Below are 24276 nucleotides of genomic sequence, written 5' to 3'. Positions count from 1 at the left end.
GTAGAGTCAGGTATTTAGTTGGAATCCCAATTTTCTTTTCTGTAGAATTATCATTTCAATTCTTTTCATCCCGGCGGCACGGTGGCCGACTGGTTAGAGCGTCAGCCTCACAGTTCTGAGGACCCGGGTTCAATCCCGGGCCTTGCCTGTGTGGAGTTTGCATGTTCTCCCCGTGCCTGCGTGGGTTTTCTCCGGGTACTCCGGTTTCCTCCCACATCCCAAAAACATGCATGAATTGGAGACTCTAAATTGCCCGTAGGCATGACTGTGAGTGCGAATGGTTGTTTGTTCCTATGTTCCCTGCGATTGGCTGGCAACCAGTTCAGGGTGTACCCCGCCTCCTGCCCGATGACAGCTGGGATAGGCTCCAGCACGCCCGCGACCCTAGTGAGGAGAAGTGGCTCAGAAAATGGATGGATGGATGGATTCTTTTCATCCCCGCGTTCGTCCCAAACCGGTCGCGCGTTTGACGTCACACATCAGGTTTCCTGTCACGTGACATGGACCCACGCAATACACCGCCACGTTCGGGGTGTATCGGCACATACTTACTGAAATAAGCCATCATAAACTGTTGAAAGTGATGTATGCGCCCCATAATCATGTTTGTTAATTAATATTGCGGTTTGTCAAAGGAAATCTATGCCAAACGAGTAACGTGTGAGTGTCTTTATAACACTATCCCAGTCTCTATACACCCGCCCCTCGTTGCCAACGGCTTCCGCTGCAGATCTACTTAAGTGCAGGTTTTTTTTTTTTTCTTCTTCCCATAACTCCATACGCGGTCGCCCACACTGGTAAATCATTCGTCCCGATTTAATACCGAACGGATTGAAGCCTCCACCGAGTACGTCCATCATTACTTTATTGTTCTAAGGCATCGTTCATTTTCTTTTTGGACACTTTCCTGTCCGGATAAACTCGTCTCGGTGCGCTTTGAAACTTCTCGGCCTAGCTTAACTCTTTAGCCGCAAACGGAGAGACGCGTTTGGTAGCAACACATCGCTAAGCTAAGTGGGAGAGTGGGGGGAAAATGTGTGCAAACCGTGTGAAAGATGAAGAGTACGAGCAGGAACTTTGTGGAATAAAAGAGGAGAACCAACGTCAACCACTGGACGCGGTTTGCAAGAAGCCTCGACTTGTGTTAAACAGAGCAGGTTTGTACACTTTTTACTCACACTGGTTTAGTAATCACCTGGGCCCAGTTGTTCAAAACGCGGTTATTTTATTTTTGTTTTTCAACCACTAGTTAAGTAGACTTAACCGACCGTTAACTTTAACGGCACCGTTATCTTGTTGTCCAAAACTCTGTTAACTTTAAGCGGCTGTTCACTTGCCTTAATCCCGGTCACCAGCTCTTCCAGCTACCTGAGGGACCTGGGAAGGCCCTCAGGTAGGCGCTGCCGATCAATGCAAACTAGAACTAGCAGACATTCCAACAGCTTCTTCCCTCTTGCAATCAACTTCTTAAACACCTAACCTACAATTCCATTGCAACATCCTGGCAATTTTTTGTCTTGAGTTTGTTGTCACATTTCTGTAGGGCCAATTATATATTACTCGTGCACTCACTGTAGTCTCACCACGCTGCACTATTTGCATATCTGTTGTTGACCAATACTGGCCACTCATGCCAGAGTAGCATCTGCTCCATTTGCACACTGACTGAGGAGTATCTGCAACATTTGCACAATCAACATTGTCCCAGACTATCGTACTACTCGCTTGAAGTCTCGGCGCCCTTTGCACTATGGTCATTGCACCGGACTATTGCAATATTAGTCATTTGAACTGCTCTAAGTGCTAGAGGACTCTGCATCTTTTTGCACAGTTGTCAAAAAAAATAAAAAAATGTACCGGCATTATCAGATAACTAGCAACCCTTTCTTACTCAGTGACTGTTTTTCTCAATGTCTTCATGTCTCAAAAGTGTTCTCTGTCAACTGACTGTCTGTTGTCGTACTAGAGCGGCTCCAATTACCGGAGACAAATTCCTTTTTATTTTTTGGACATACTTGGCAAATAAAGATGATTCTGATTAAAGTTAACACACCTGAGGACCTCTGCTAACATTATAACACTGTGGTCAACTCTCGAGGTGAACGATCTTGCATAATGAAGTCAAAAACAAATATTGGAAATAGATAAACATTGCGTCTGTATGAAGCACCCATAAAATGTCTATATTTTCCTTGTCCACGGTAACTTGAATAACAGTCAAAAATTTGATTCGACTAGATATAATATAGGTTAAAATAGATATAACAAGCCAAAAGAATTAGCTCATGGATTTATTAAGAATAGTTGATTATGTACAATGAAGTCAGCTTTTCCTTAAGAGACATTGACAGAATCATATTACATCATGTGAAGCACCCGCAAAATATCTGCTGTAAAGTTTTTACTGGTTTTCTCTGTTCACTGGATCATTGAATATCATATATAGGTCGTTCAGAGACATGGCAATGATGATGCATTTTATATAAATATTTGTAAAAGTCATTAGTGTTTATATTGATTGTTATATTTCAAATTATTATAACGATAGAAAGTACAATGTAACCAAAACTGGCATTCAGTATAATAATGATAAGAGATTAGTAAAAAAAAAATTTCTTCAAAACCATCATTATCAAAGTTAAACATGGGGTATGATAATTATTGCTTGATATGAAGCATAAAATCAATGAATCGTCTATAAAATCTCGACTAATTGTAGGTGATGCCCCTTTTCTGTATTCAATTTTAAGTACAAAACGGAGAGCTCTATGTGTTCGGAACATTAATATTACTGATAAATTCAGTGAATTAAATTTCAATATGATACCTATTATCATGATAGACACACCATAATTGTTCCTGTAGACTATGTTACAGTGTACAAAACAATAATAAGTTTAGGGTTGTTTAATCTTACAGGAAACTTCACCAACATTTGTGCGAAATGGCCCCTGGTCTGCTCACGACAGTTTTTTTTGTTAAACCGGAAGTCAACAAAATGAGAAATTGTGCGATATATTGGCGCTGACCAGTGACGTCAACCACATGGTTAACTTTGATGATGCTGTTAACTAACGACGTGACTAACGATGTTTTGATCAACGCATATTTAACAGTCCGTTAGCTAATGGCGGGTTAAGAATTTAACCGGTGTTTAGGGCTTAACCAGTAGTTAATATAACTGAGTTTTGAACAACCGGGCCCTGCTTGCTAATGTTAAAAAATTAACTCTGTTTTGAATGGAATCCGCATTATCAGCGCACATGGCTGGCGCGAACCTTGATTGTCACTGGAACAATTTGGAATGACCTTTTGTCGTCTTGCAACACTGCATGGGAATAATCACTGAAATAATAACACCGTATTTCGGACTTGAGTGGATCATACCCCGTTTCTGATTGTTTGGTCATGGTATGCTATGAATATTTTATTTTTATTTTTTTTTTTTTACTATATCCAGAAAAACACTGTGGTTAAGCCAGCCTCCACTCGAAAGCAAGAAGTCAAGCCAGCCGCCCCTAATTTTGTGTATACTAGGCCAGTGATTCCCAACCAGTGTGCCGTGGCACATTAGTGTGCTGTGAGCGCTTTTCAGGTGTGCTGTGGGAAATTATCAAATTTGACTTAATTGCTCAAAAAGTGAGGCATAGTGACTGACAGAACAAATAAATGATCTTCTATTAGATGGCAGGAGGTACATACAGTAATTAATCTATCCACTTTTTGGGACATTTTTGTTTGTTGGATAAGCGGTAGAAGATGGATGAATGGATGATGTGCTGTGATTTTTTTCATTTGTAAAATATGTGCCTTGGCTCCATACAGGTTGGAAATCACTGTACTAGGCATTACTAGTGTTGTTTGAGAACATTTCGTTCAGAAGAAAAAATCTTTTTAGTGAACGAACTGAACTGAAACAGTTTATGAAATGATTTGTTCTTTGAGCTTGGTCGCCGCCGTGAGGCAAGCGAGTCGGCTGGGAGCGGAAACGGAACTGCTGAAGCGTTCGGTCCCTCACTTCTGAATCTTCGGAGAATGACCAATGAGCAGCCAGGTGCAGGCAGGGGTGGGACTTAAGTGAACGGAGTGATTTGTTCAGTGAACTGGTGTACTGAGTAACTGAAGAGTGATTCGTTCGTTGAACTTATCGTTTGCGATCCGTTAGACATGAGTGATTCGTTCGTTGAACTTCTTCGTTTGTCATCCGCTAAGGAGCGATGTACTAGTAAGATGAGTGATTCGTTTGTGCAAGGAACGACGTACTACGCAGTGAACGTACTCATGAGTGATTTTAACCGCAAGTCCTGACGTCCTCGTGGGGATAGCTTTCACTAGCACCCGTTTCTTTAAGCTTACGGCTAATGTTGAGTCAGTCAAGCACCTGAATTCAAGCACACATTTAAAATACATTAAATTAATAATAAATGTTTATACGTATACATACACACTATTCTCTCTGTGTCTCTAATGTGATTATTAAAGCTTTTAATTTCATAATAATAATAATAATAATAATGGGGTTTACACGATCAGGATTCTTGGGGCCGATCACCGAGTTTAAAAAAAAACAATCACCGATCCGATCACAAGATGGAGCAATGTGTCTATTTAAATGACTTGTTCATTTACTGTATTGTGTACTTAATTGCTTAATAATAATATTTACAATAAATAATGTATCTTTGTTCATCTATTTATGCCAGTGAGGCATAGTGACAGACAGAACAAATGAATGGTCTACTATTAGATGGCAGGAAATACATGCGGTAATTAATGTATCCACTTTTTGTGACTTTTTTTTTCTTTGGTGTGCCGTGAGATTTTTCAATTGTAAAATATGTGCCTTGGCGCCATAAAGGTTGGAAATCACTGCTCTCGTCAGATCATGTATTCTAATCAGTCAGGTCAAACCAACATTACATGACAGAAATAATGTGTGGTAACTTACTGTAATGAAATTACTTTATTGTAATTAAATTACTTCACACACACCAAAACGTTAGTGCATCATTCGACAGAACACCTGCATGTTCGCTTACAACTGTTAGTGCTAGCACTAGCTTGCTAGGCTACATAACGTTTTGTTGCCTGGTTGTGAGTGGTATCATATTAAAAGTGAACATACCTCAAGCAAGCCTTAAACGAACGTCATCTCCTGAGTACCGGTGACCACAAACACGTTTTACCCCATTTTGTTCTTATAAAGACACGGCACGATCCATTGTTGTTTTCGTCGCCATGGTAACGGATGTATCCGGTCGCGTTTGAGTTGACAAGATCGTAAAGTCCAGTGATCGTAAAAAGTGGGATGCGGTGGTATCGGAATACAAGATTTCATTGCAGTAGTCTGACATAGCGCAATCATGAAAGACCAAATTTGTCTGATCTGGGCATTACATGTTGTCTGTCCCACATCGCTGACGTTTTTTAATTTATTTTTAAAAATAACTTTATTGGTCGTCAGGTATTTACAGTAGTACGTCAAAAGACATGCGACAAGGCTAAAAATCAAGTAGCTTTTGGATTCAAAAATACTCGACACGATGGATAATTTTGTGAAAAAGAACTGAACGATTCGGTGAACGAATCTTTTGATCAAATCTTTTTAAAGAACTGATTCGAATGATTCAGTACACCAAAAAACTGCCTTGCCCATCACGAGGCATTTCGATAATAAGCCGCCAACTAGCGACGATAGCCACCTTCAAAATAAAAGCCTCCAAATAATACGTGGATATCAATGCATACTGATTTTTTAAAAAGGATAAAAACTAATCCTTTCGGTGTCGCAACATCAGTCCAGTTCTGGGGGACACTACAGCACCCCATGTCTTCACGGAAAGACGTCCCACCCAAATCTGATGTGGCATATCAAAATAAACTTCCCCTCTGCATATTTCACTGTCTTTAACACTGATTTAAAAAAATTATTTACAAAATCTATTGGGTATCGCAACACCATTCCATTTCTGGGGGACACAACACCACCCCAGGTCTCCAACAAAAGAGGTCCCATCCAAATCTGATCATTTCAAAATAAACTTCCCCTGAAATATGCATATTTCAAGTCAATGCCACTTTTAAGAAATGATTAGAAATAATCCCTTTTGTAACACAAAAACTTTCCCCTTCATACATGTAGGAAACAATCCCAGGATGCTACAACATTGCTGCCATCGCAATTTGATGTAGTATATCTGAAGTCTTTAAAAACCCCAGATTGTTTTATCAGATTTTTATCATTACATGATTTTTTTTGCTATCAAAATTAAAACTTTAACCGCTAATACATACTACACTGTTCTTATTCATATATATTACAATATTTCACAAAAACAGTAAATTATAAAATTGTGTTCTGTTTCTGCAACACAGAAGATTGGTCTGAACATTTATTGTAGCTGAGAGTCTGTGGGTTTCCATGACAACAGAAGACCGTACTCTCTGTTTGATTTGACTGTTTGTTGATTTATTTATATACATACATATTTACCTTTGTGGTCACATTTGTCTGTTAAATCTGTTAGAATGTTTTCATGGAAAATATTTTAAGAACAACTTCCTTTTGGGTAAAATCTGCCCGATGCCACGAGAAAGTCTGATGGATGCGAGAGTATGATCTTGTGGATTACTTCTATAATCTGTCATTTATCTATTGCCGCTTTTCAAAGTGCACGTTAGATGAATCATATTTTTGTTTTCTGGTTTTCATATGGTGTTCCTTATCTAAATAGCAATTAAGCTATAGCAGACATCTGTAAGACAGTTGGTTTCTTTACTGAAGTAAATACATTTACAAATGCAAAAAATGTACTGTACATCCATCCATTTTCAGTAACGCTAATCCAGTTTAGGGTTGCAGGGAAAATATACATTTTCAGTTACATTATTGATTGTTACATTAATTATGATTACGTTATTACATTGTTCACATATCATGCAACACCATTTCTCTTTTCGGGCCTTTGTCATTTGCTCCAAGTCCATCTCAAGGCAATGCTCATACCATCTTTCGCAGTCGTAAACAGTGGATCTATTCAAAGTAAACATTCAAACACAAGAATAATTGCAGCGTGTGAAAGTTGCTATACTTGTTACCCCTTAATCTAAAACAGTGCGTACCTCAAAATGAGGAGAACCTGCAACCATGGGAAGTCAGAGTGGGTGGACTGAGAGTGGAGAGGAGGACATCGGTCCCATCCCACCCAGCAGGATGGCAGTTGCTGTGGGGTTATTTTTACCTTGGTAAGTGAAAGCTACTTTCAGATTAAATAGGGCAGGGTTATTGGTAGTGTATTGGTATCTGTGGCTATTTTGCATGTTTTAGTTTTTAAAAAATCCAGTTATACGGTTGATAGGGATAGTGGTTAGCTGGCCCAAGAATAGTATAAATCCATGTATAATGGACGCCCATTGGAATGCATTGGGAAAAGGGGGGGATTTTTGTTTTAAAAAAAATGCTGATAATCATTCAATACGTGTTTTCCAAGAAAAAAAAGGGGGAGGGGGGTAAATAAAAACGTAAAGTATTGGAGAAAAAAAGGAATAAAAAAAAAAAACACGAATATGCAACTCCTTGGTTGCTGAACCGTGAGTATGCAGGGGTCCACTGTGCTTTGTGGTTCTTTATATAAAAGGGATTTGGTATTTTTTTTTGTCAGTACAATATTGTCATTCCCACAAGTAAAGAAAAGCTCTTTGTTTTTCAGATGGCAGTGGAACTCATGAAGGCCTTTCCACAAATTCCCATCATATATTTTGGGAACCCACAGATGGAGATAGCAAATGAAAGGAAAATTACTCATAGCATCAGGTTTGTTGATTTATATTGATGACCCTTGCAATAATTTATTAATTTTTATTTCATTTTCTGACCGTTAAAGGACTGCAGAGAATGTATTATAAATAAGTACTTTATCAAATATAAATGTTCAAGACCAGGGAATCTTTCCGGATGAGATTGTACACAGACTTATTCATACATGGGGCTTTAATAGGACGAAATCTTTATTACTTTTTAAAACTGCTATAATGACAAATGTTTAAAGAAAAATTAAGTAGATGCAGAGTAAGTTATATTCCTTTATTTTGTAGGATTTGATTTCTCCATGCACTGTGGCATGTGCTCAATGGTGAAGCCACCAGGAAACAGGTCCTTCCATGACCAACTGGGTGAGTTTTACTCTGCATGACTAACTGATGTTTTTTTGTTTGTCATATCAATGTTAACTCCAAAGAAACGACGGTTAGATTTTGAAGATTTTTTTTTCTAAATAATAGTATTTTAATAACAATAATCAAGCAAGTTATCGTTGTTAAAAGTTCTCACACGCCAAATATTGCTTTACATTGTTGTTCTTGAAATATTTTCCATGAAAACGTTCAAACAGATTTAACAGACAAATGTGACCATAAATGCAAATATGTAGATAATACATAAACATTAAACAGTCAAATCACACAGAGAATACACAGTCTTCTGTTGTCATGGAAACCCACAGACTCTCAGCTACAATAAATGTTCAGACCAATCTTCTTTGTGTTGCAGAAAAGGAAAACAATTGTATAATTGTTTTTGTGAAATATAGTAATATATATATGAAAAGAACAGTGTAGTATGTATGAGTGGTTAAAATGTTAATTTTGATAGCCAAAAAAATCATATTTAATTATAAAACAATCTTTTATTTTTTTAAAGACTTCAGATATACTACATCAAATTGCAGTAATGTAGTAGCATCCTGGGATTGTCTCCATGTATGATGGGGAAAGGTTTTGCAATACGAACAGGATTATTTCTAATAATTTCTTCAAAGAAGTGGCATTGACTAGAAATATGCAGAGTTCAGGGGATTGTTTTTTTTTTTTTGTGATAAATCAGTGGTAGTGACAGTGAAATATGCATATTTAACCGGAATTTTATTTTGAAATGCCACATCAGATTTGGATGGGACCTGTTTTTTGGTGGAGACCTGGCGTGGTGCAGTATCACCCAGAACTGGACTGGTGCTGCTATACCGAATAGATTTAAAAAAATATATTTATGTATTTTCTTTTTTTTTTAATTTAAAAAAAAAAAATATTTTTTACAGATTCTTTTAAATCAGGGGTAAAGACAGCAAAATATGTAGATTTCAGGGACTTTTATATTGAAATACAATATCAGATCTTTATCAAACCTCTTTTAGTGGAGTCTTTGGTCGTCTAATTTCCCACAAATCTGGACTGCCTTGTGATACCAATGGGATTATTTTTTATATTTTTTTTGAAAAAAGGTATACTTGCAGTTATCAAACTATTTTTGAATGCACCTCAAGTTTCGAATTAACCTTGCTGTGGTTGCATTCCTGTTTGCGTTATAGCAGAGATCTTATTTAATATTATAATTTAAATCTGAAGCATTGACGTCCCTGTAGGCCTATTATTGGTAGGCTTTTATTTTGAAGGTGGATTTTGCCGCTAGTTGGCAATTTATTACAGTAATGCCTAGTATTAACAAAATTAGGGGCGGCTGGCTTGATTTCTTCACGAGTGGAGGCTGGCTTGAGCGCAGTAGAAAAGCAGCCGCCATTTTCTTTCCATTTAACTGTGCTGGATTTCGGGCACTTGATTTAGCAGAGGTCCACCAAAATCGCACAAGGTAATCCTTCTTGTGACATTGTTGGGAAATTCCTTTACCACCTTGTTTAAAAAAAAAAAAAAAAAAAAAAAAAAAAGGACATTGAAGACATGCTTATTTTTATTTACAGTGGTTTAATTTTCTTGAGTCAGCGTGCTTCTTGTTTGGCTATATTCTGTTTCATGTCACAATTCACGGCGTCATGACTCAGGAGAGGTTCGCGCTCCCCCAGACACACATGAAGACTTTTTGTCGTAAATACACGTTCATTTTTTTAAGATTGTCAGGCTGTTTCGGACCCTAAAATCATGATGAATCCACTCTTAACACACATCAGACCTCTCTTTACATGCTCATACACCAATAAAATTTTTTCACTGAGTTTAGACTCATAATCGTGCAGCTAGGAGTGCACAGTATAAACGGTAGAAGGTAGTTTTGGGTGAAGGTATAGATTTGGACTCGACTGACCGGGCGGACCAGTCGCTATGTTTCTTAATGGCGTCATCATATCTGCCGCAGTATACAAATGCATAAGCATCATGAGCTGCACCAGCTAACTGCTGCGGCCATAGTAATTAACAATGGGAAGCTACGACACGCCTCTTGGAGCTGCGTTCCTATGGTAGCGCTGATCTCGAGAGAGCTGCGAGGGAAAAGAAGTTGGGCGGGAAAAAAAAAAAAAAAAAAAAGCCTCCGCAAAGTCTTACACCGTCTCGGCCGAGAAAGGCGCCTTCGATGGTGACATTCTCGACTGTGAGTCTGTACGTCGCAGAGGAAAGACGAGTGGTGACGGAGAGGGGGAAAACTCCACTGAGGGACAAGCATTTCGTGCTTGCGCAGTCACCAGTCTTCATCTCCATTGCAGTAAATAAGCAATAATAATAATTTTTCATCATGTTCTACACTGAAGTATCTGTGACTTTGGATGTGTGTGGCTTTAAAAGGTGGGGCCTGGACTGGTGAGTGATGTGGGAGTCAGCAAATTAAAGTAGAGAATGTTGTTGTGAACTCAATTTAACTAACTGGCAAGTCGATATAGCCAGTCTGTCTCTCGAGTTCCTGGGCGTCAGTTGTTGCCAGGCAGCTTGTGCATGAATGTGCTTATTACACTTTTATTGTATTACCGTTGGTTCAATAAGACGATTCACCGGTTCACCAGCACACTTAATAAAATCAGTTTATTATCTTGTAATATATTAGACTTCGATAAGTTCAACGAACGATCTGATCGGCTTGATCGGTATCGGACGATAATTAGAATTTTTATGCTGCTCGACATTGTCATCATTCGCCGATCCGATCAATGACGGCATTGATCGACTCCGCAAAATACTCCGCGTCGTCGTAGTATATTGTATATTTGAATCCAAAAGCTAGTTTATTTTTAGTTTTCTTGTGTTTTTTGACGTCATTTACGATCACTGGGCTTTGTCATATCAAACACGACCGGATACACTCGTTACCATGGCCACGACGACAATGGATCGCTCGTGTATTGTGTTGGTCAAAAAAAGAACAAAATGGGGAAAATCGTGTGGTGTGGTCACCGGTGCTTGGGAGATGATGTTCGTTCAAGGATTGCTTGAGGTATGTTCACCAGCTTTTAATACAATATGTCTCACAAGCAGCCAACAAAACATTATGTAGCCTAGCAAGCTTGTGCTAGCACGAACGGTTGGACGTAAAGAAGCCGGCATTATATTGAATCATGATCTAAAGTTTCGGTGTGTGTGAAGTAATTTATTTACAATAAAGTAATTTAATTACAGTAAATTAGCACCCAGTATTTTTGTCATATTGTAATATTGGTTTGACCTGACTGATTAGAATACATGATCTGAATAGAGAATATTTTTGACGGTACTCTTACACAGTACACAAGTATATACAGAAATTAACAAGTCATTTAAATAGACACATTGCTCCATCTTGTAATCTATTATTTATTTATTTTTTAAACTTGCTGGCCCCAAAAATCCTGATCGTGTAAAGCCTAGCAGAAACAATAATAGACGACATCAAAGTAATAGCATGACATTTTACTTTAACAAACCAGATGTCTTTGTTTTCTTGTGCCCTATAGATGTCAGTGAAAAATATCTCTTCCTTGAGCAACAGGGGCCAAAGCCCCCCAACATTAAAGTGAAAGATGAGCCGGAACCCCCCCACATTACAAAGGAAGAGGCGCCAGTGTCCCTCCAAATTAAATTGGAAGAGAAGCCAGATAACCCCCAGATTAAAAAGGACGCGGAGGATGATATCACCAAGTTTCAATTGACCTTTGTCCCGTTAAAGAGTGGAGAAGATGTAGACAAAATTAAAAGTGGGGAGAACAGAAGGGTGGAGACTCCAAGCTGCAGCTCAAGTCAAAACAGGACATCAGAAGGTAATGGTGACCACTGTGGCCGATCCCACACAGATAGTGACAACACAGCGTCACACTCTGTGAGAACCATGGCAGAACAAACACTTCCGGGAAATACAAAAATGCCCATCCCTCGTTTGCCAACAACTGGGCGTACTACTAAAAAACAGAAACAGAGCGAAGAAACCAGAAAGGCAAAAAAAAGGGAATTGGGGAGATCCAGAGGCAAAACAAGGATAAATATAGGAAATGCCTTTCAGAGGTGGCGGCAACTCAGAGACCTGATGGAACTCAAAAGCGACACGGACTTTGCAAATTTTCTGCTCGACATGTAAGTGTATCACCTCTTTTCATTTTTAATTGACAGTAAACTCTAAAAAATATATCTGTAACTTCAAACTGACAACATTGAGTAATATAGTAACACTACATTATGAAGTAGTAATAACTGTGGCCAACACTTAGGCCATTGCACAGTTTTAACTAAAGCATTCTGATACAAATAATAATTTCGATCTTTGTCCCACTTTTACGTCAACCTTCCTGCAATACCGTGAGCTTTCCCACAATACCGCAGTAATTATCGTACGGTGAGACTAATACCGTGTTAAAACCCAACTGTGACATATAGCAAACATTTAAGTGCACTTGAATGAGCAGTGCAAGCTCAAATTTGCCATGGGCAAGCAAATATTTGCCCTAAAAGTTAACTTTGAGCCCCGCTGCAGGGAAAAATAAGTCCTTATCCTTCAAAGTGAAGGTCACGGATGAGGATAAAGCGTAAAAACACTTGCGTGAGCGGTGTATTGAAAGGATGAAAATCTGAATTAACGAATCTATGTTGTTGATTAATATTGTTCTCAGTGGGCCTCATTCACTAACCATGCATACGCATGTTTGACGCACATAACAGATTCATCATGTTGGTACTTATTTTTGTTCATACTGTACGAACAAATTTAGAACCTTTTCAGAACATGCGTTGGCACAAATAATGCAGGATCAGCGTCGGAAAAAGTCACCCACACCTTTTACCCAAGATGCACAATGTATTGGAACTAGTCATTCATAAAAGCAATAATAATACCATGAACAATAACTCAAGCCAGGAATTTGCTAAAGGGTTGAATGTCCTAAATAACAATGAAAAGGACACTTCTCATCACTTTTACCCCCTTTCTGTTCAAGGTCTTGTACAGTATGTGCATTTATCAGTGTGTCCCCAGCTGCAACAAGTAGGAAGTGCGATCACACTGCTCACATTTCCAAATTTTCCCAAGGCTTCAGCATTTTCTAATCCCCCCAATAATCTGAGTTATATATTTTTCTGTGATTCTCCATGTGCAAATCTGATGTAACGATCGATTCACACGCACAGTCACTGGTGTGGTTGAATTGTGACGTACTCTGGTCGGCATATGGTTCATAAATGTATTTATTTGTTTGGTTGCTTCTAGTGCTAATTTCATTAACTTAAAGGTCAGATGACAAATGTTGTGGGGTCAGTGAAATTCATATTTGAATTGTTTATATCAGGGGTGTCAAACTCATTTTTGTCACGGCCCACATCGTAGTTATGACTTCCCTCGGAGGCCCGCTACGACTGTGAACCCATATAAATGAAAGATTACCTCATATACTGTAATTACATACAAATACACAACACATTGATGAATAACCAGTTTTGAAATCAGAAGCCTATAAAAACATGTTTTTCGACCATTACATTTCTTTTCAAAGTGGGATTGGTAACAAAAAAAAATGCTTTCAAATATCTCAATGGTATTATACCAGAACACAATGAGCAATTTTGATTTGCTTTGGTGGGCCACATAAAATGATGTGGTGGGCCGGATCTGGCCCCCGGGCCACCAGTTTGACACCTGTGGTTTATATTAGGCTTTATACGACCGGGATTTTTGGGGCTGATGACCGATCAGCTAGTTGAAAAATACGATAACCGATCACTGATCCGATCACAAGATGGAGGAATGTGTCTATTTAAATGACCTGTTCATTTACTGTATATACTTGTGTACTTAATTGAACAAATTATATTTACAATAAATAATGTGGCACGGTGGCCGACTGGAGCGTCAGCCTCACAGTTCTGAGGAGCGTGGTTCAATCCCCGGCCCCACCTGTGTGGAGTTTGCATGTTCTCCCCGTGCCTGCGTGGGATTTCTCCGGGCATTCCTCCCACATCCCAAAAACATGCATGCTAGGTCAATTGACGACTCTGAATTGGCCGCAGGTGTGAATGTGAGTGCGAATGGTTGTTTGTTTGTATGTGCCCTTCGATTGGCTGGCAACCAGTTCACGGTGTTCCCCGCCTCCTGCCTGATGATAGCTGGGATAGGCTCCAGCACGCCCGCGACCCTAGTGAGAAGCGGTTCAGAAAATGGATGGATGGATGGATGGATGGATAAATAATGTATCTTTGTTCCTCTATTTATGCCAGTGAGGCATAGTGACAGACACAACAAATGAATGGTCTTCTATTACAACCCCAATTCCAATGAAGTTGGGACGTTGTGTTAAACATAAATAAAAACAGAATACAATGATTTGCAAATTATGTTCAACCTACATTTAATTGAATACACTACAAAGACAAGATATTTAATGTTGAAACTGATAAACTTTGTTTTTAGCAAATGATCATTAACTTAGAATTTTATGGCTGCGACACGTTCCAAAAAAGATAGGTGGCAAAAAAGACTGAGAAAGTTGAGGAATGCTCATCAAACACCTGTTTGGAACATCCCACAGGTGAACAGGCTAATTGGGAACAGGTGGGTGCCATGATTGGGTATAAAAGGAGCTTCCCTGAATTGCTCAGTCATTCACAAGCGAAGATGGGGCGAGGTTCCCTCTTTGTAAACAAGCGCGTGAGAAAATAGTCAAACAGTTTAAGGGCAATGTTTCTCAACGTACAATTACAAGGAATTTAGGGATTTCATCATCTACGGTCCATAATATCATCAAAAGGTTCAGAGAATCTGGAGAAATCACTGCATGTAAGCGGCAAGGCCGAAAACCAACATTGAATGCCCGTGACCTTCGATCCCTCAGGCGGCACGACATCAAAAACCAAATCAATCTGTAAAGGATATCAACACATGGGCTCAGGAACACTTCAGAAAACCAATGTCAGTAAATACAGTTCGGAGCTAGAGCCGTAAATGCAACTTGAAACTCTACTATGGAAAGCAAAAGCCATTTATCAACAACACCCAGAAACGCTGCTGGCTTCTCTGGGCCCGAGCTCATCTAAGATGGACTGATGCAAAGTGGAAAAGTGTTCTGTGGTCCAACGAGTCCACATTTCAAATTGTTTTGGGAAATTGTGGACGTCGTGTCATCCGGGACAAAGAGGAAAAGAACCATCCGGACTGTTATGGACGCAAAGTTCAAAAGCCAGCATCTGTGATGGTATGGGGCTGTGTTTGTGCCAATGGCATGGGTAACTTACACATCTGTGAAGGCACCATTAATGCTGAAAGGTACATACAGGTTTTGGAGAAACATATGCTGCCATCCAAGCAACATCGTTTTCATGGACCCACCTGCTTGTTTCAGCAAGACAATGCCAAACCACATTCTGCACTTGTTACAACAGCGTGGCTTTGTAGTAAAAGAGTGTGAGTACTGGACTGGCCTACCTGCAGTCCAGACCTGTCTCCCATTGAAAATGTGTGGCACATTATGAAGCGTAAAATACGACAACGGAGACCCCCGACTCTTGAACAGCTGAAGCTGTACATCAAGCAAGAATGGGAAAGAATTCCACCTACAAAGCTTCAACAATTAGTGTCTTCAGTTCCCAAACATTTATTGACTGTTGTTAAAAGAAAAGGTGATGTAACACTGGTAAATTTGACCCTGTCCCAGCTTGTTTGGAAGTGCTTGTGAGCCGTATTGTATTAAAAGTACATGAACATACCTCAAGCAAGCCTTAAACGAACGTCCTCTCCTCTCCTGAGCACCGGTGACCACCAACACACGTTTCCCCCCATTTTGTCCTTATAATACACACTCTGCGATGTCGTCGCAATGGTAACGAGTGTATCCGGTCCCGTTTGAGTTGATCGTAAAAGACAGGATACCGTCGGCGCGCTCCACTCTTGTTGTCTGCGCCACGGTAACGAGTGTATCCGGTCGCATTTGAGTTGACAAGATAAAGCCCATTGATCGTAAAAACCGGGATGCAGTGGTCTCGGAATACAAGGTTTTATTGCAGTAGTCTGACAGTGCAATCGTGAAAGAGCAAATTTGTCTTGTTGTTTGATTACGTGTTGCCTGTCTCAGATGTGTTGTCTGTCCCACACCGCCGACACTTTTAAAAAAAATTATAAATAACTTCATTGGCCGTCAGATATTTACAGTACGAAGTCAAAAGACACACGACAAGGCTAAAAATAAACTAGCTTTTGGATTCAAATATACTGTGCACGTGGCGATGTGGAGTAAATGTCTTTTGCGACGCCATTGATCGGATCGGCGAAGTATGACATTAAAGCCGATCAGCATAAAATCCTAAATATCGGCCGATACCAATCAGCCCGATAAAATCTGTGTAAAGTCTAGTTTATATGTTATGTAATACATGCATGTAATTTCCAGCAAGTTGTCAACTATAGTTTATCTAAAAATGAGGTTTTTATGACGCATATTGAGTCCACCCCAAACATCTCCGAAGCGCAAGACACCGGGGTGTGGTTACTCTAGCCACCGCAAGGGCTACCAGAAATGACGTTGCAATTGACAAACACAGCGCGCTACACACTATACGCAATGGGAGCAACGTGTTGGAATATGTGGAAGAGGAGGATTTCGACGTACTATATATACATATATATATATATATATATATATAGTATTCCTATATATTTTGTGCCCCTCGGTCGAGTAGCGTTATATATATATATATATATATATAGTATTCCTATATATTTTGTGCCCCTCGGTCGAGTAGCGTTATAACACGCCGCACACATTCTTTGCCGTGTGTCTGTTGGCTTGTAAAGTACAGACGACAGTACTGAAAAGTACTACGTGGGTCTTTTTTTCCCCATACTCCCCAGTGCATAGTAACCATAATAGTCGTAGGTATATACAAGGAAATCCTCACCTCTTGGCTGCGCCGCTACGCTGCTGCGAGATTTAGTTCTGTTGCTGCCGGTTGAGGTCCCGATGGCTGTAGGAAAAAACTTTGGTATCGTAGCTGGTTTCAGCTTCTGCCTCTGTATCCAATGCTTTCTGCTCAGCCTTTCTCAAAACACACCGGTTCGAAGTTTGGAATGCTTGCTTAGGCACCCATAGCTGACCATGGTTTTTTTTTCTTTTTTTTTTTTTTTTTTTTTTTTTTTTTTTTTTTTTTTTTACCCCTGTCAATTGACTTTCCTTATCCACTGGTCATGTATTGCTTTTTCACTTGGAAAGCCAAAAAAAAAAAAAAAAAACATTTGCCGCTGCCTGAACCATTTGTACAACCAAATGCCACACAATAAACCAATATACAAGGACGGGAACAACAGCATGGAACAATAGCACACAACACCGAATGAACAGGATGTTTGGCTTGTGTGATGTCACAGGTCCGGAAAGAGACGGAGACCGGAAGGTGCAGGATGCAAAAAGCAGAAGGCGCATTCTGCATCATATTTGTCGATTTAACTGCTGTATATCTGCTATATAATCATATATACAGCATAATGGCAGTGGTGGTTTGTAAAGAGGTTCTAGAGTTATCAATAAAAAAATTTAACTCTTTACCCTCTGACCTTTAATCAGCTGCAAATGCTTAATTGCTGTGCTTTTTTTATTTATTTTTTTATTTCCCTTGACGTATTTAAACAACATATACACTGTTCATTCTCGGCTCTTAATTTTTTTTGTATAGGTATATGTATGTTTTGTGCAACCTTGTCTAATTTAACTTCGGAAGTAATTAACATGATAACTTGGCTAGATGTTGGTTTCTGTGTTTAGCAAGCTTTCCGATGATACCGACTTTTTGAAAATAGGATAAACATTAAGAAAGTTATTAAAGTTTTGTATCAGCTATCCCTTGTGACTTCCGTGTAGTGGCTGAGGTGCGCAAGACAGACGTCTTTTTTTCGGGGAATAAGGGCGCAGTTTATGCAGATTGCAGCTCTTGGACCACGAGCTCATCATTTAGAATGAATTCTGATTCACTTGCGTACAGTGGTGTGAAGAAAATTGACCGGTACGCATGTGTCATGAATGTTATGGTGATTTTACGTATACGCTCAACTTGCATGCAGAGTGAGAACATTTCAACACATTTATTAGTGAATGAGACCCATTATTTTTTTTCCTGATAAATATTTGTTTATATTGTATGATAAACAGAGATTATTATTTTTTTCCTTCTGTGAATATATTGTGGATTTATGTGGGTTTTGTAGGTATGAAAAGGATCCATCAAGTTTGACGCCTTTGAAACAGAGGTCCCTGAAAACACTCCCTGCCCCCGTTTCAACAATGGTTACAGGTTCGCTTTCTGAGCAGTGAGTATGATTTATTTTGTCCTGCATTGATGCATGCATGTAGAGAGTTGTTATACCCTTATTCTCCTGCCTCTCACCCAAAAAGATTTTTCCAAACATAGTCCTTTCACCATAGTATTGAGAAGTAATTCATTTGTGTAGTAATGTGCCAACATTAACCCTTTACTATAAAAAAACATCCTTATGATGAATGAAGAGGGAGAAAAATACATCTTATGATTATTGTGTTAACTCAAATTTATGCTGCCAAGCAGGGGAGGAGAAGTGCAAATGTTTTCTTTCGAATAACATAAATGTTTTAATATTCCAGACAGGAGCCTTTCACATAATCACTGAAAGAAAAAGGGGAGAATGGATTGGGCTTTGGAGTCCTTTCTATTTTAAATGACTCTTTTATAATTTCAAATGAAAATGTTCCATGTTCCCACAGCTGCTTCTGACATTCTGTTGATATTTTCAGAGATGAGGATTCCTCAGAAGGTCGTGGAGTTGAGATGGACATCAGCTCAGAGGAGACCGAGCTCCAGGAGTTGGACCCAAGGTATAATTTGTAGCGTTACTTTCATTGCAGTGTTTTACACAAGCGCTACATAAATGTTGCTCCTTATATCATTTCAGTAACATGTTATAGAACATAGTTTTTTGTTTTTGTGTTCAGTTTGTCATCGGTGGACATAAAGGAATTCAACGACATGCAAAACTCCATGTAAGTACTTTTCTGCAATACTATTAAGTTTTTCTTTACTCTGTTTCCAAAATTTGTCCCATGTCGACTTTACTATACAGTACTGTACGTACCTATTATTATTTCACTAGCATTGACTGGGAAGATAAAGACCATGACACGTGGCGTAATGAAAAAGATGCATCAAATGACTCATCTCTGGAAGATAATGGAACTTTAGATGCTACCTCAGATGACAGCGATAATGAGGATTTTAGGCCTCGTATTTGCGTAAGGTAATGTTAAACACCCTTCCACATTTTGTTTGCTCATTGCTTTGGCATTTCAGTCTTTCAAAGTTATCGTCTTCATCAGAACTGGGGCTGCTCTGAAAAGTCTGATGCGTTTGGATGCCCTTCAAACAGTCGGCATGGAGGATATGGTCCATGATGATCCTGAATCCATGCCAGACCCAACAACAGCAGAGAGACAAACATTCCCTGGTGCAGTAAAAGTAACGGTTGATGATGACATAGTGGGAAAACCTGCATCCATCGTATATCATAACAGTCTGATGCAGCTTATCCAGTATCTCTATCTACCAGTCAACATTTGTACAGCTAAGGATCCCCAAAAAAAGACAGAATGCCAAGCACCTGGACCATTTGAGATCCATATCACGTGCAGAGGAACTGCTTCTGTAGTTCATTGGGTGCGTCAGAATTTATCATGAAAAAAATAGCTTTTGTGTGTGTTGTTTTGTGATATGCTTTTACTCAATTCTTTTTTTCTGTTTTAGATGTGTTCTCGTGGCCATATAGTTTGGAAATGGGCCTCCCAGCCCATGATGAATTACGGAATGTTGGCAGGGGACTTCATGTTGGCCACCAATATCTTACTGTCTGGAAACAACTATGAAAAGATCTGTCTGCTTTTCAAATTCATGCAAATGGGGACAGTGGATAGATCAACATTTTTCAGAATACAGAACAGCTACTGTGTGGACACTGTGAAGACGTTCTGGAATTATAACAGAGCCGCGATCATCACTGATCTTAAATCTAAAGGACCTGTTGTGGCACTTGGTGAGTTTGAGTGACCCACAAACAAATTAATACCTCTCCAAATTGTGGTTATTTGTAGTTAGGGTTGAACTTAAACTATCTAGCCACACATTGGAATTGTCATAAAAATAAAATACATCTGTATTGAACTTTTGATTCCACATTTTCTCCCTTGATTTTTCATTTCTCATATTTAAAGGAGGTGCCTGGACAGACAGACCTGGTTTCTGTGCCCAATACTGTACTTACACTGCCATAGACAATGACTCCAAAAAAATTATAAGTATGTGCAACATTGACAAGGGTGAGACTTTGAGAAATTCTGTTGTCATGGAGAAGGAGGGCTTTATGAGAACATTTGAGACTCTCCTAGAAGAGGTTCACCTCAAGGAAATCTGCACAGACACTCGCACACAAATTTCACCCCTCTTCAGTAAGTGGAAAAATTACACTGACTTGATTGACTTTTTGCTACAATGCCACACTACAATAAACACATTATTATGACGAGACATTTAGATTATGGTATCATTTTCTATGTAACAGACAATGGGAAATACAAAGACAGTGGCGTCGTACATTCTCTGGATGTGTGGCATGGAGCCAAAACCTTGTGGAAGAAAATTCATGCAGTAAGTAACTGATCTCTTTCTTTAAAATGTGATTTGAAGGCTGCTTTATTTATTTATTTTACTAACTTTTAAAAGTAAATAAACCCTGCGCGGGAACCAAAAGCTTACATCCCACAAACTTGACATCAAGGCAGGAAAGCAAAAAGGCTGCAGCATTCTCCATGCGTGGAATAAAGATATTTGCAACCACTTCTGGTTTTGTTGCAAGACTGCAGGTGACACAGAGGAGTTCTTTGTAAGTACTGTAAAACAAATTGATTTTCCCACAGTCAGTATTGCACTAGATTTTTATTTATTCCTACTGCATTAATTGTAACATGTTTTCCCCCCCGAAGTACCTGTGGAGTGGAGTCCTCAACCACGTGCAAGGAATACATAAATGGGATTTAGGTTCCTGTCAGCACGGGCCGTTGGAGGATGACCGAGAGAAATTGATCTGGAGACACACTGAGGCCCACAAAAGACTGACTGACATTGTTATGGCTCCAAGATGGCTAAAGCAAATCCCCAAATATCTGTCTTTCAGGTAAATTATGATAGGTTCACATTATACAATCAAATAGTTCATTACTTTTGACAAGACTTTTTTTTATTTTTTTTTATTTTAAAAATTGATTAAATGTAGCCCGCGACCCTAGTGAGGATAAGCTGTAAAGAAAATGGATGGATGGATTTGATGTGGTTAGATATTTAATACAAGCAAGCCAGCAACCTTATTTACTGGCCAAAAGTGTTTTTAAAATAAATTTTAGTCCTTAGCTTTTTTAAAATTTATTTATGTACATGTAGTCATTGTTGTAGCTTCATCACTCGATTATTTGCATAAGTGTTGTTGATCAGTATTACCACACTACTGGCCACTGTAAACTGCTTGACGACACTGCATCTTTTTTGCCCCTTTGTCATTGTATCAGTAGTTCCGCATTTCTGGTCCCTTTACATTCCTCAGTGACTCTGTACTTGTTTGTCCAAAATGTAAATTTTGTTACAATGGCTAGTTTGCTGTACTACTACAGTGGCTCCAACTACTGGAGACGAATTTCTTGTTTTAAAGGTACCATATTTGACCAAACCAACCTTTTTCCTAGTATTGGGGATGTTATATTGGCTCTGTGGGGCCTCAATAAACATGTGAAATATGAATTTACTTTGTCCACACATTCCTGAGTTCCAGACTTTTTTATGCCGAGAGGCCTGAAATCAGTCCATTCGAATTTTTCAAGCTTATCCACATCACTAGCGAAAATCTCCGCCTGCCTTCCCGCTCCTGAGCCAGCGCTGTCAATATAATAAAACATGTGAGCTCTCACCAGTAGTGAGGCTTGGGTCTTCTATGTGGAGGTAATCAATCAGAGGAAAGGGGGCAGTCTCAGCCAAATATGGACAAACCGAATACAAACTTGCGTCAAACAGAAGTAGGTGTCAGAGGGGCCTTTTATGGACACTAGTATGACAAAATCAAGTTTTGTTTTTTTTTTTCCCCCATGTTAGAGAGTCACTCTCTGGAGGTCTAAATAGCCAAAATATGGGAACTTTAATCAAATAGTTGGCCAATAAAGATGATTCTGACATTGAATTTATAGTATATCCACAGTATAATGCAAAGTTGTATTGTTTCCATTGTGTTCTCCAGGTCCACTGCAGAGCTGGAGTCATTTCATAACCATATCTTGATTTATGCCAGCAAACGTTTCAACTTTAGACCACCTGTGTATGCTGCTCGCACAATGCTGGCCGCCCTCGACTACAACCATCATATTGATAGACCAGCTAAAAGGAGGCATGATGGCTCTATACAGTATGTATTTGTTGTATTTTCAGGCTTTTCTCAGTAAAGGCAGAAAATACATCGTAATTGATACACTTGACCAATAGTCTTGTTTATTATAATCACAATAGTTAGGAGGAAAATCTTTATTCTATCCTCACTTCTCTTCTCCCCACTGCTATACTCATCTCTCCCCTTGTCTTTTGTCTTGTCTTTGCCAGGTATGGCAAAGTGTACAACAAGAAGTCCAGTAGGTGGAGTCTTTACGCATTGCAGGTGGAAAAAGACTATAGTTATATCTCACAAATTCAGAGTGCCATTGTGAGCAAAAGGTACAGTACAACTCATGCTGCCTCTGCGACTGTCAAGTTCCCTCTCTTCTTGTCACTTACAAATAAAACAATAAAATTCAAATGGAATTACAGGTTGTCTGCCAGCCGTGGCCTGCCGCAGACCACCGCGCTAAGGCCTGATGATCATCGGCCTATTGTCAGCTAAACTTCAGCCAACTCCTCAGAGGCCAAGATGTGTTTTACTGTAATCTATTGGCTGTTTGTGAAATAATAACTTACAGCCATGTTTAATGTACAGTAGTTAAAATACTATAACCGCTTTCAGGACATTACTGACTAAAGACATTCTTTAAATTTCTCCAATAATGCCATCTAGTGTATTGGTGGTAATTTTGATTTCTTGTCCAGTTTCATCCAAAATTTGAAGAAAAAAGTGTTATTAGTATTTTGAGTTGTGTGAAATAGTTATTGTTATCGAAATGTGAGATTCTTTTTGAAGGATAATCACTGATACGAGATTGAACTCACACATGAGCCAGTGCTGGAATACTGGACAAACCTGTTTAAATTACTGTAATTAAACCATGTCTATATCATGTAAATAAAATGTTTGAATATTTTTTGTTTCATCTCTTTTAAATATATGATCTATGAAGAAATCTGGGACACTATTTATGAACTGTTAAATTAGCTTACCTGTCTTTTGTGAGTTTTGTAGTGACAGATGAAGTTCCTAGTTGCAAAACATGCGGGTTAGATAAAAAGACAGAGGAGTTGACAGGGATTCAATTGGACTGATTGCCAGCTGAAGTTAGGACTGAACTTTTAAAGACCCTGACCTCATGAAAGGGGGAGATAGCTACTTTAATTGTCATGTGTCACACCATTTAAAACTTTTTGTCGACAGACAACACAAATCATCAGATGAGGTAAAGGATATGCAGGAACAACTTTTGAAATTACAATTGGCCCAGGCCCGTAAAGTGGCCATTAAAAAAATAAATAAATAAAAAATAGAAGCAGATGTGGATGGCGCAGGGGTCAACGAGGAGACGAGGCGGGAGTCGTGACGGGATACACCAACGGAAGCAGGGGAAGCACTCGCCGACCTCCAACGGACCAAGCGTGCTTCAATTGTGGTCAGTATGGACACTGGTATTGTCAATATAATGCTCATCCACTGATGCAACAGAGACCTCCAGTGGGACCCGGAGAGGCCCCACCTCAAAGAGGAGGCTACAGAGCTCCACACGGCAGAGGTGGACGCAGCCCGGCACCCTGGCAACAGCACCCGCAGCAGGCTCCACAGCAACAACAGCCATCTCGCCAGAA

The 24276-nt window shown here is 39.3% G+C and overlaps 1 protein-coding gene across 3 annotated transcripts; it reads left to right on the top strand.

The window, feature by feature from the left end:
- Positions 1 to 734: 734 nt before the first annotated feature.
- LOC133489123 (uncharacterized) lies at positions 735 to 23564 on the top strand. 3 transcript variants are annotated; one of them, XM_061797893.1, is made up of 18 exons: positions 1021 to 1157; positions 7116 to 7245; positions 7710 to 7813; positions 8095 to 8172; positions 11706 to 12318; positions 18422 to 18523; positions 18984 to 19064; positions 19182 to 19229; positions 19340 to 19483; positions 19563 to 19899; positions 19987 to 20272; positions 20451 to 20684; positions 20798 to 20883; positions 21014 to 21118; positions 21219 to 21409; positions 22517 to 22681; positions 22873 to 22983; positions 23077 to 23564. In XM_061797893.1, exons 3-18 carry the CDS (start codon positions 7786 to 7788, stop codon positions 23147 to 23149), a joined length of 2682 nt encoding a protein of 893 aa, XP_061653877.1. In that variant the 5' UTR covers positions 1021 to 1157; positions 7116 to 7245; positions 7710 to 7785; the 3' UTR covers positions 23150 to 23564. The 3 variants fall into 3 exon arrangements, with proteins under 3 accessions (XP_061653875.1, XP_061653876.1, XP_061653877.1); XM_061797892.1 differs by lacking the exon at positions 7116 to 7245 and having other exon boundaries at positions 736 to 1157; XM_061797891.1 differs by lacking the exons at positions 7116 to 7245; positions 7710 to 7813; positions 8095 to 8172 and having other exon boundaries at positions 735 to 1157.
- The last annotated feature ends 712 nt before the right edge of the window (positions 23565 to 24276 follow it).

This window comes from Phyllopteryx taeniolatus, chromosome 14, assembly GCF_024500385.1.
Source record: "Phyllopteryx taeniolatus isolate TA_2022b chromosome 14, UOR_Ptae_1.2, whole genome shotgun sequence".
Lineage (NCBI taxonomy): Eukaryota > Metazoa > Chordata > Actinopteri > Syngnathiformes > Syngnathidae > Phyllopteryx > Phyllopteryx taeniolatus.
The sequence above is the reverse complement of the archived record's forward strand: the minus strand, read 5'-3'. Positions and strand labels throughout refer to the sequence as shown.